Source organism: Macrobrachium nipponense, chromosome 22 (genome assembly GCF_015104395.2).
Source record: "Macrobrachium nipponense isolate FS-2020 chromosome 22, ASM1510439v2, whole genome shotgun sequence".
Classification (NCBI taxonomy): Eukaryota; Metazoa; Arthropoda; class Malacostraca; order Decapoda; family Palaemonidae; genus Macrobrachium; species Macrobrachium nipponense.
In genome coordinates this window covers 74,304,305-74,318,036 of record NC_087213.1, presented here as the reverse complement: position 1 = coordinate 74,318,036, position 13,732 = coordinate 74,304,305, and the positions used below count along the sequence as shown (strand labels likewise).

General features: G+C 36.0%; 1 protein-coding gene across 2 annotated transcripts in view; it reads left to right on the top strand.

Annotated features, from left to right (window-relative positions):
- Nucleotides 1–13,732, top strand: part of LOC135198810 (uncharacterized) — a 61,666-nt gene that overhangs the window by 6,214 nt on the left and 41,720 nt on the right. The window contains exons 1-2 of one of the 2 annotated variants that reach the window (XM_064226775.1): nucleotides 10,360–10,380; nucleotides 13,307–13,494. In XM_064226775.1, coding sequence (XP_064082845.1) covers nucleotides 13,430–13,494 — 65 coding nt within the window. In that variant the 5' untranslated portion in view covers nucleotides 10,360–10,380; nucleotides 13,307–13,429. Of the gene's footprint in view, nucleotides 1–10,359; nucleotides 10,381–13,306; nucleotides 13,495–13,732 lie in introns of those variants that run through there. The other variant, XM_064226774.1, reaches the window with a different exon arrangement.

Below are 13,732 nucleotides of genomic sequence, written 5' to 3'. Positions count from 1 at the left end.
TATTATTCGCTATGGGTAATTCGATTGTTCTGCTGAATAACAATCACTTTCTCATGCAAAAGTGAGTCAGGCTGACAATAACACGCGACGACTGCACACTGGTGAAGTGTCTGAAACTCTGAAGTAGAAGTTCCCCAGTTCACTCAAGCCACGCTGTCTGGTGCGCTCATCACGCAGCAAGCTTTCTCTCGCCATCTACTGGGAGAGAAGATCTCCTCAAGTCAAAAGGCCACGGCCGTAACTGTCTTTTTGTTTTAAAGGGGGAAATCTGGGCCATGTGACGACGTTATGCAATTGCCCATTTATTCCGCCAACGTTTCCTTTGTTGCAAATGGATTACAGGTGGGGGGGGGGGGGGGAGTGTGCCTGTGTTTGATTCTTTAACAGCTTTTAGTCATTTTTCCTTGTTTGGTTTATACACAATGGTTCTGCAAGCTGTCATCTGGTCATGTGAATAGAATTTGGGTAAAGTTTGGAAAAAAAGCGTATAATTCTAATGCGTTAAGAGGAAAGAAAGATTAGCTGTCTTTTTAGTATAATAATTCTGACCTTTATTTTCTAGTTTACTGCTTTATCATCTTTGAACTGGGAGAATAATTTCCATTGTCAGGATAAATGTAAGAAAGTTTTCATTTATTTTCAAATCCACTTTCTTTTCAAGAACAGGCAACGTTTGAAGGATTTTAGAAGTTTGTTTGTTTGCTTGTATGGTGCTTTTACGTTGCATGGAACCAGTGGTTATTCAGCAACGGGACCAACGGCTTTACGTGACTTCTGAACCACGTCGAGAGTGAACTTTTATCACCAGAAATACACATCTCTCACATCTCAATGGAATGCCCGAGAATCGAACTTGCGGCCATCGAGGTTGCATGCCAAGACCATACCGATCAAGCCACTAAGGCGCTGGATTTTAGTAGTACGGGTCCCCAAGGTTGAAACAGTCCAGTATTGACAGTTAAATTGATTGATTGTGTCTATTAAATCTGGTGTCACTATTGACAGTTCAGTTAGGCATTAAACCTATAATGGCTATAAGTGATTTTAAAGATTATGTTTTCATTTTCATACTGTCATAGTTGTTGACATATGCTGAGTTAATAGATGATTCCTAAAAATGATAGGAACTTGCTTTGCTTCTGGCAGGTGTGAAAATTTCAGCCTTGCAGGGTTAGGAGTCCTACCAGGTGTCCATACTGCGTAATGCAGCCGTTCCACATGGTAGGAAGGTCAGAAAAACAAGAAGGACGCGAGCAAAAGTCCTTTCTTTAATGTCTTTAAGGAACCTCTGATTCCTGGAACACTACGGAAACGCAAAGGAAACATTAAATAGAAACAAAAAAGGAACGGAAAAGTACTTCGAAGCAAGTCGAGGCTTAACGCGTATTAAATGAACATCGTAAAAGCGCTTGATCAACTAGGAAGGATCAGTTACTGATCCTTGTAATACTTATATTACAAAGCTTTAGTGAACATTGAAACAACTTTGGGACCTTCCCTACATTGTGACCCACAAGGGTTTCGGAGGGTCGTTATCTAGGACTAATATTTCTCTAGGGTCATTATCTTTATGATATGTACAGTCTTTTGTGTATGTTTTTACGGTCATCCCCAAACGGGTTTGTACTAAACACACAGCAAAGGTGGAGGTGGAGTTACTATCTAGGAAAAATCTCAAAAGTACTTACAAGCACGTCGTGGCTTGACGCGTATTTAGTGAACACTGAAAACTCTTGCTCAAATAGGAGGAATCAGTTAATCATCTTTTTAAAACTTAGATTACAAAGCTTTTGTGGACACTGATGCAACTTTGTATTTCGTAGATTTAGCACCCTTTGTTCCAATTGTGGAATGAGTCATGACCTGAAACGCGATCTGGGAAATGAAACACCTGGCGTTAGCGACCCGGCGTTTTCTCGTCTATTTTTAGATGGCAGATCAGCTGCAGTGGCGTCGTGTATTCAACTCATGAAATTTAGATGGAAAACATGTCCATAGGTAAGCGTGGGTGGTTTATCTTCTGTATACATTAACAATGATCACCGCTGGTCGAAAAAATAGAGTTTTCACACAATTGCTTATCAAGTTTTATGTCTCAGTGGCAAAAAATTAAACCTATCTGAACAGACACGTACTATGTGTGCGGGACAGACATGCTGTAAATTTCAAATAAAATGACAACAGCAAGTAATCGCACAAAGTGATAGAATAAGCATTTCACCACTCAGGTGTTTCTGATAATGATACGAGGATTCGTTGCTGCGCCTAATGAATAAATACTTTTGGCTGAGCTATTTTCATCATAATGGCTCATATATGAATGTGGTAACAGTTCCCTATCGTACTATCAACATTCCTTTTCCAACATAGTGAACTGCCTCGTCATTTATAGCTAAAATTCTAAGAACGTTCGTGGAATGGTTAATAATATCAAATAAAACTTATATTTTGTCCTATTATCATCCATTACTTTGCACGGGGCCAAAACATGACTACATTAGTTGGTTTTAGATCAGACATTATAAATATGATATACATACATATATATATATGTCAAATCTTGCAGCATTAAGAAAAACTGCAGGCAATGGCGGAGAAGAAAACTTAAAAATAAGCTTTGAACGTTAAAGCTCTATTTCAAGTACATGAAATTACATAAAATTCATTCAGTACCCGCAAACCTTCACAGTTCAGAACAGAGGCCATCCTACGTGGCAGGACGAGGTCCACAAGGTGCAGAATAACAACATTCTCGAGCGGAAATTCCCTACCCACAAGATCTCCTCGTGCAGGAAGAGCGATGCCCTTTTATAGTTCGTGACTGCATTTCTCTCGGGCAAAGGAAGAGAACCATGCGCATATGAAGAAAGGGCGCTTCCTCCACCCCCCATCAATAAAAATAAAACGCCCCCACTAACCACCAATGAAAATAAGGTAACCGGTTTATTACAATTTACCAACCTGCCGTGAAAGCTGTGTCATAAAAGAAACCAATTACAAAAGAGTGCCAGTTCCCTACTGATATAAATTGTCATAAAATATGCGCAAAGTTAAATTTTCGCCCCGGTGACTAAAACACTGGCTAGTCCCACGAGAGCACCATTCATGTGACGAAGAAAACATTCATGAAATCTTATCAACTGTGATTGGCGATAATATAGTCGCCGTCGGCGAGGCAAAGAGTGATAAGATGAATATGCTGCAATGGAGAGAAAAGATAAATGGAAGAGAACAGGGGAGTGACAATGAGCAAAGTTGATGATATTTACATTAGCGATGGGTACTGCAATACGTCTGACAAGAAAACAAACGTGTTGCTACAAAGTACTACGAATACAGAGTTGGGATTTCTTCTGTAGAAGAAGGCGCTTGAGTATCCTAATGACACACTGCATTAATAATGCCAGATGAGCATTCGTATCAGGAAGATCTATTTTATGACAATTTCTTTGCGATTACTCAGTATTATAATGACGATTCCTACAGAAAAGTGATGTCTCTTGCAAATGCATTTGGAATAAATTTTATCATCATTCAAAACGGAATCTTTCGTTTCAAGTTAAGTCATACAAAGTAAGGTTCATGGTATCCTTTACCATTGTATCACCACGAAATTAATACTTATTTCTGTATTGGTGCTAAAACTGAAGTCGTGTGCAATGGCGATTTAGCAACAACATGACGTACATTTAAATGCAACACCAATGTAGAAAAAACATAGTTGTTACTTGTTGCACAGGTTAGCGGCAAAATGCTTAAACTTTCCAAAATAACTTAGTTTTTTTTAACGATAATTAAACCTAGGTAAATGGAGAAGTGTACGATATCTCTCAAAATCAAATGGTAATTCCATCAAAGACTTCAAGAGTCAAGAGTTCACCTTCTGACATTAACCTTACCGCGATAAGTCGTTGTGCAAGGTTCATGGGCAGAAGGTCGGCCCACACTACAGCTGCTACCAATACACGCACGCACATGCAAGCAAATATAACCTTGCATGGAGTTCCGGACGGTAAAGTTCAAGGTAGTACAGGTATGGAGAACCAGAAAATCTAAGACGTAAGAGTTAACTTTGACGGGCATAACATTAAGGCCTTCTACGAGATGCTCGCTTTCATTGTGCATAAACCTTTAGATCTTTTCAGAAGATTATGGGTTATACGAGAATAAATGATACCCAATAAGGCGTATCATGTTCAAGAGATTCAACTCTCCAGAGAGAGAGAGAGATTCACCTCTTTAACAGAAAGCTGACAACTGGATTCATTTCACAATACAAAAAGAGGGTATTATCACTCAAGAAAAAATTAATTACATATCTCTACCGTTCATAACAGCAAGAGATCCGTGCAAGACGTTGAAAATCCAATAAAATTAATGTATACTATAACTATTTTGTAAACGGAAAACTGATGCTAAAAAAAACTGACAAGATCATTCTAATTTCAGGAAAGCAAAGTATGGAAGAAAGTACTTTCACAAGATTAAACAGAATAATCTTCCTAAAGAGAAATATAATCTCAGACTTTCAAGCTTGAAAGGTTATTATTATATGCTTCCTCTATTGATAAATAGGTAAAGTTATTAAGAGAGAGAGAGAGAGAGAGAGAGAGAGAGAAATATAAAATAAACCTATATCATAATAGTCACATCATAAACGGGGTGAACACCCTTTCAGCTGCCTCAGGTATAAACATATTTTTACTGATAAAAAAAAAATAAACAAGTAAAAAATGAGCCAAAGTTTCTTCGGCGCAATCGAGGTTCTGTACAGCGTATAATGCTGTATGAAACTCTCAGCCGCGGCCCATGAACTTTCAGCCACGACCCGGTGGTGGCCTGTGCTCTTAGCACCTAAAGCGTTGCAAGCCTCACGATCATGGCCAACTTTAATCTTAAATAAAATAAAAACTACTGAGGCTAGAGGGCTCCAATTTGGTATGTTTGACGACTGGAAGGTGGATGACCAACATGCCAATTTGCAGCCCTCTAGCCTCGGTAAGTTTTTAAGATCTGAGGGCGGAGAGAAAAGGAGCGGAACGGACAAACAAAGCCAACTCAATAGTTTTCTTCTACAGAAAAGTTAAACGTCTCAATTCACCATCATACGAAGTCACCTGACAAACAGGTAAATTTTGTAACCGCGCCGAGGGAGGTCAGCAGAGCCTCGCTCTTCTCACGCGATCTAAATCGGTCCTCCTTCCGTCGATGCCACAAAAGGTGCTCTCATCAAAAATGGATGTCGTGGATTTATTGACAGATCTTGCGAGAGTCTGACCACGCAAAGGGATACTACTCGGCCTGTGAAAGAACGAACCTTGTTTTCCTCTAAAGTAGGTTGTGGGATGTGATATATATAGGCCAAGGCCCAGCGCCGAGACCTACGAGGTCATTCAGCACTGAAAGGGAACTTGGAAGTAAAGGAGGCTTCAAAGGTGTAACAGGAGGAAAACTTCGCAGTTGCTCTCTGAAACAATTGCTAGGAGTGTGTGGAAAGTAAGGTGGAAGATAGAGACTATGAACGGAGATACAGTCAAAGGAATGAAAGGGGTTACAACTAGGGGACTGAGGGGCGCAGCACATAACTTTTAGTAATGACTACAGTGCACCGCGTGAGGTACACTGTTGGCATTATTCCCCTACGGGTGTTATAATTAAAAATTATGTATTTTTCATAGGTAATATAACAAGAGTATATGGAAAATATTTGCGATTCAATTTTTTTTTTATCTTATCCTATCTTTTAACTTGATGTTTATGTTGTCAAAGTTTGAAAAAATTCAGTATATTGTATATATATACTTACACGTGTGTGTGTTATCTCTCTCAAAACCAAGAGGCATATGTTCGAATCCTACGTGATCCCTTTGCGTGTGCATTTTGCTTGTGTAAAATAAAATCTATAATATAGGGTAGTTTTGATTCGATATTTCAGTGAGAGAGAGAGAGAGAAACCACTACGGTCGTAGAGCTGTTAACGAAGGCTCAGAAAAGAAGACTGGAGTGGTATGGCCATGTGATGAGAAGGAAAGAGACATATGTAGAGAGGAGAGTGGTGCAGACATTGGGGCCTGGTGGGAGAGAGAGAGAGAGCAAGAGGCAGACCGAAGCGAAGGTGGATGGACGCAGTTAAGAGATCCGAGATAAACAATGGTCAGTGGACGATGTGTTTGACCATGCCAGGTGGAGGAAAGCTGTCAGAAACCTCGACTCACATCGGAGTGGGAAAAGATGAAAAGAAAGAAGATAAACACACCCACATATATATATATATATATATATATATATATATATATATATATATATATATATATATATATATATATATATACACAAGTTTGGTACTATTTCATGTTTTTCTCTAAGAATGCGTTTCTTACATCATTTGATATTTGAAACAATTATGATACACACACAATATATATGTGTGTGCGCGTATGTATGTATGTATAACTGAATCACGAAAATTTGGAACGTGATGAATATATAAATAAAGGTAGGTGCCACGAAGGAAAGTGAAACACTGGAGTGCTGGGAGATATTTCGACTCAGGGGTCTTGACTTAGCAGACTGACATACATATAGAAGGAAATGAGTATACAGGGAAGGGTCGTATAAATGACACATACGGATTATAAAGGAAATAAGTACCTAGAATCCAACACACCTGGTGAGGGAAGGTTACTAATTCCTCAGGTGTGTTGGATTCTAGGTACTTATTTCCTTTATAATCCTTATCTGTCATTTATACGACCCTTCCTTGTACACTCGTCTTATGTATGTCAGTCTGCCAAGTAAAGGACCTTGAGTCGAAAGGTCTCGCAGCCCTCCACCGTTTCACTTTCCTTCGTGGCCTTTATATATATTATTATATATATATATATATATATATTATATGATATATATATATATATTATATTTGTATTATATATTATTATATATGTATATTATGTATGTATATATGTCATAATTGTTTAAAATTTCAATTATGTAAGAAATGCATTCTCAGAAAAAACAAAATAAGTCCTAAACTTCTGTAACGTCTAAACAGATACCAGGAAAAAGCAAGTATATTGAAGTTAAAACCAGACCACTGAGCTGATTACGAGCCTCTCCTAGGGCTGGCCCAAAGGATTAGATATTTTTACGTGGCTAGGAACCAGTTGGTTTCCTATAAACGGGACCTAGTTTATTGTGGGATCCGAACCACATTATATCGGGAAATTAATTTCTAATCACCAGAATAAAAATTCCTCTGATGCCAAGTTGGCAAAGTGGTTAATCGAACTAAGGACTACCGAATCGGTAGGCGATCACATAAACCATTCGTTCAACGAAGAACTACAGATATCAGGAACAACACCAGAAAGAAACAATCACAATTCATAATGGTAATGTGTGAGACCCATTCTTGGAAAAGAAATAAAAATTGAGATACACGACGCAAACTTATTTTCAAATAAAAGGAGACACCTTAGAGGAACTATCTTTCAATATAATCCAGACCCCATAACACTATTATGTACTAAACTACATGTGGCCAAGTAGCTGGATACTGTTCATATGGAAAATGAATATTCAAAGAAAAAAGCCAGGCCATCCATCAACTGTTCATATTTCCAGGCACCAAAAACATGGACTGGAAAAACAATCGTTGGCATCTGAAGACTTCACACACACTTTATAAACGTGGCCACCGCCACGGTGTATACCTTTTCCTTTTGCGATCGTAATTGAAGCGAGTGGTGCATTTATGTATGCATTCCCTGCAATCAACGAGGTGCTCCGTCCCTTGAAAGATGTACGATGTATCCTTGAATCACTCAGAGATGCTCAGGCAAGACATCGATTACACCTTACACCAGCGATCCTTGGAGTAACAGACCGTTTGGGAACCATCGAATAACTCGAAAAGCAAACAACGTCCCAGTAAGCATTCCTAGTATTCACGTAACGAATCCTAATTGGTCAACATCCACCCTCCCCCCCACTTCGCCCACGCCCAGAAAATGATAATAATAATATAAGTCGTACACTAACTGGATGGGATAAAACAGAAGTTTCCCACCTTTGTAAGTGAAGTTGCTAGACATTATAGATCAACATATCAAAATTTTGGTTCTTTCTCTTATTCATCAACTCAAGTCTAGTGTGCAATATATTTTCAGGGTTATATTCGAGCTAAAATGCAAATTCAAATAGAGAGAAATAGCGGCTTCTCTCCAATGGAATAAACTTTACTGGAAGTTACAACAAAAATGTTTAAAAGTTTGATAATGGAAAAAGGTATTGAACGTTTTCTATAGAAGTTACTTTTAGAGCAAATGCTTAATAAGGAGACACTGTGAACTTAAGAGTTGGGTCAGGAATAAAGAATCTATATTGAAAGGATGGAATCCGGGTTGTGACAAAATTTAACACAAATTAAAAACAATAAACCATGATAACAAAACAACGTACATAAGCAACATAAGAATATGATTCACAAGTAATAACATTTGTTCTCAAAATAGAGGCATTACAATAAAAACAGGTTAGTTAAGTTTTTCGTCATCATTTATCTTCCAAACTAAATGATCACACACTCTTACTGTAATTTATTTAAGAGAGAGAGAGAGAATGAACACCTCCATGGAGATTACACTGGGGATTTGTTCCACTTGAATGGCACTTTCCGGCAGCCGGTGTCTTGTTCAGTCAGCAAAATCTTTTACCAGTACTTTCATGTCTGCGTCTATTTGCTTGGACATGCTTCGACATGGGCTGTTTGGATTAGAAGAAATCTCCGTTTCCATCGTTTGTGCGTTAGAGAGAGAGAGAGAGAGAATCATATGCTCGATTTGCCTGTGTTTTCAAACTGACTTTCATACTTCCCATGTATTCAACTACTGCGCAACAGAGGACAGAAGTTTTCTATACTCAAGCCGATAACACGAACAAGTCAAAATTTATTTGATTTAAAGTTTCAAAACATTATTTTATCACTACCTAACTGAACCTATTTCTCGCAGTCTTTAGGATATAATGTAACCATCCTCATCGATATATCTACCTTTCCCATGCTTTCATGATAAGCAAGGTTAACCCTGAGGACTCTCCAATATTCGATCTTCTAGGTAAAAGGAGACAGACCTATCAAACAAGAGCTGCTCTTGAACCTCGAGCAAAGAGGAGGTACGATAAGATAACAGAGATAAAGCTTATCAGACCCAGACCTGACGCGGTGCTGATCAGATACACGTACCTTTTTCCTCTCAGCTACCCCACCTTAACTCTCAAATCTACAGTCTTAGTCTTCAGCCATTATCTACCTTTTTAAGTAAAGGGCCTTTCCTTTACTAGTCTTGATACAGATTTGCTTCTTGATGAGTTTTATTACGTTGTGATTTGAATAAGTTCCTTTTATCAAAGAATAAATTTCTCTACTTTCTACAATCCAATTTTTACAATGCAATTTTTTCATTATTCTCTCTCTCTCTCTCTCTCTCTCTCTCTCTCTTATATATATATATATATTATATATATATATATATATATATATATATATATATGTGTGTGTGTGTGTGTGTGTGTGTGTGTGTGTGTGTGTGTGTGTGTGTGTGTGTGTATGTGTATTCTTACTGAAATGGTAAATAATGTTAATGATGTTAATGGAAGAATCGAGTAAGTACGTATCACAATGGACAAAGTCATCATACTAGATTCGTAATCAAATAGACTAAAGGAAAGAATGATTCTTGGGTTTATTTAATAAAAACGTCATCGGTTGGTGGGATTATTCCTGGGCAGTCTTTCTATGCTACTTTAAAATTTTGATCAAATTGGAAAACCACAAGGCGCTCTAGTCTAAAGATATCCCCGAAGATCGGTTGTCAATGCAACAGATTATTAAAAAAAAAGGTTTTGCACTGTCTACCTCGTCAATAAACGCATTCAGTATTTATCGAAATCAATCTGGATCATTGAACGCCGAGGATCTTACAATACTGAGCAATAACAACTCGTGTCACTTTTGACAGCATGCAAGCAAAGATAAATCCACCATTCAGTCATGGAAATATATTTTTCCGAATCACAATATGAAGTCGCCTTTCAACGCTTCCTGCGCCATTACTGCCGTCCTTCGCAACAGCGATCAAAAACCTTCCTGAAAGGGCCAATGGGTTCACTGTGGGGACCCATCCCAACACCCCCACCCCCCGCTTCTGAGTTACGTAAAAGGCACTCATAACGCCTGCGAAGGATTACGTAATAATATACATGAGATATTAAAATCTTATTGATATCGACCATATAGACTGGGTACCTTGCCCAAGTGGGCCGGACTCTATACCTTAAACGGCGTTAATCTCAAGGCGTCATTTGATCATCACTACACCGGTGAGACACACGTTCTTGTGCGTTCATTTATTGTGCACATTTTGCAAAACCTGCGAAGATCTCGAGTGCGAGGTTAAGAAAAAACCGGCTAAACCTTTATTGTGAATAGTTTGTGGAACACAAATGTGTGTGTATATATATATATATATATATATATATATATATATATATATATATATATATATATATATATATATATATATATAGATATAGATATATATATATATATTTTTTTTATCACGTACACAATTGGTCTGTGCATCAACACAATTACTGACAGGACCTCATTAAAACCGTGTGGTAACTATAGTGAGTTTACTTTTCTAAGATCGCTAGGGTGTGGCTGTACAGAAATCATACGTTGCCAATTTTCACGTTATGGTAGTCATATTAGCTTCATGGACTCTATTGGAATAGTCTTTATTTCTTAAAATGTGATTCTTTGTTTGCATCACATATTTTGAATATATCTTATTTCGTATATTCTTTGTGAAAACCTCAGTTTCACTAATGAAAATGAAGATATGGCATATTTTTTCCCCGGCGATGCCACATATCTTGAGTTTCAGTGGGACCTATGGGTTTTTTAAGGGGATTTAAAAGGTCATGGTCAATATCATTAAAGGATACTCGCACTCGATCACCCACTGTGAAAAGTATGGACAGCCCAGCCCAAATGACTCCCGTAAACGTCTTCACCCACCACCTGAGGCCAAGGAAATAGTCTATAATTTCCTGAAATACTTCATTTTATAAAAACATCTTGAAGGCAAGGTCCTGTAACTGATGTCTCGAAGGCTATCCAAAGAACATCTGAAGCAACAAAAGTGTTAGAAATGACTATTCGTAGACTTAAGGAGCAAGAGAGGAGGGAAATATAGTGGAATCTCCAGTGTTTCAAAAAAGAAATGAGAAAGTGAATCCTGTGACTGACATGATTTTGATAAAAATGTTATGCAGAGAAGGAATGCGTGGTTGTCTTTTCCAAGGGCATAATAGATCTATTGACCTATGAATTTATGTTTCAAGTCCAAACACCAGAACCAACAGGCTACTCAGCGCATCTATAATTATAGAAAGAGAAATAAGGAATAGTCAAGTAGAATCGGGAATAGAAAAAAAAAAGTTAACAGGGAAGAAGCAAACCCTATCCCTCGACTCCCAAGGTCTAAAGCGAATCCTCCTAAGAAGGATTATATCTGCGGGAAGCATTTAATGGGACTTACATACCCGTAGATATGACAACTCTGCCTTTTCTACCTGGCCCCACCCTAGCGATCTTAGAAAAGTAAACGGAGTATAGCGTCGATACTTGACAAATGAGGACTGTTAGCCCTAGAAAGCTTGTATCTTTTCACAAATAAATATATCCGCTAGATACCATCCAGTTTCGATGAGGTCCTATTATTACTGTAATGTATATATATATATATATATATATATATATATATATATATATACATATATATATATATATATATATATATATATATATATATATATATTACTGTAATAATAGGACCTCATCAAAACTGGATGGTATCTAGCGGAGATAATTATTCGTGAAAAGATGCAAGCTTTCTAGGGCTAACAGTCCTCATTTGTCAAGTATCGACGCCAGTTACCACACGGTTTTAATGAGGTCCTGTCAGTAATTGTGTTGATGCACAGAACAATTGTGTACGTGATAAAGCATATATATATATATATATATATATATATATATATATATATATATATATATATATATATATATATATTACTCGTATTAGGCTTAAGAAGACGTGATGGTTTGGATTCCAGTCTTCAATTTACAACTTATTAGCTTTCGAAGACATCAAGCAAAACCTGTCGGAGTTTACTATATATATTTGAAAGTTTGTAGTACTGTGTAAATTAATGAATCTGAAATGCAAACCATCCCGTGCTGTTGAAGCCTAATAAGAGTAATATGAATATATACACACTTAAGTTGTGTGGCTATGTTGTCATATATATATATATATAATATATATATATATATATATATATATATATAATATATATATATATATACGCGTAGATTATTCTGGTCATTTTTACCAGATACATGTGAAATTGTAGTAGCCACAATGCCCTCTTAACTACTCAAGTTCTTTGCTGTTTTTGGATACGGCTAACACTACAGCGCCTTGTTTTCCAACTTCAAAGTAATTTGAAGAAACCATGATGTCCGGTAGCGGGAAACGCTTTGTAGTGACAAGCGTATCCAAAAAAGGCAAAGAATTTGAGAAGTTAAGAGGGCATTGTGGCTATTACAACTTTAATTATAATATATAATATAATTAATATATATATATATATATACGTATATATATATATATATATATATATATAGTATATATATATATATATATATATATATACTATATATATATATATATATATATAGTATATATATATATGTATATATATATATATATATATATAATATACTATATATATATTAATAATAAATAATTAATTATATATATAATATTATATATATATAAATATATATTATATATATTATATATAATATTATAATATATAATATATATTAATAATACTATATATAATAATATATATATATATTTTAATAATTTTTTTAAATATAATAATTAAATTATAATAATTTATAATATATAATATATTATATTTATAATATATATAATATTATATATATATTAATATATATATATATATATATATATATATATATATATATATATATATATATATATATATATATATATATATTATTAATCTTAAATTATATATTACATAATATACGCCTTTTTCTTTCGATTGCATTGTCTATGAATAGACACATGCAAATAGCCAATTAAGTGATCAAAGATATTTATGCTACGCTACCATAACCATATGTATCTTCTTTTTTTTCCAGAGTAACCAGACAAGAGAAACAGTGATGAAAGTGAACGGAAGTGCATGAGACGAAAAATACCCTTTTTTGTTTCCTAATTTCCCCAAGACACCTTTTCTTTGCGTCTTCTAAAATCTAGTCAGCATGACGACTTCCTCTTGGTATCGTCGATCCGTGTGGAGTTACAAAGGGAACAGGGAGTACACCAAGTGAGTATAAATATCTGTGTATGGTTGCATATTCTCTTATTAATAAAAGACATGATTCAATCACTCTTGGTTATTCAGTTACTGTATTCTTATTTTGCATTGCTGCATTATTGCTAATAAGTAACAAATTTTCATGCTAGTTTACCCATCTTATTTCACCGTTAAAAAACCATTTTAGACCAACAGATAGTGCGTATTTCATATCTTTATTATATATAACTAATAATCAGTGAATGAT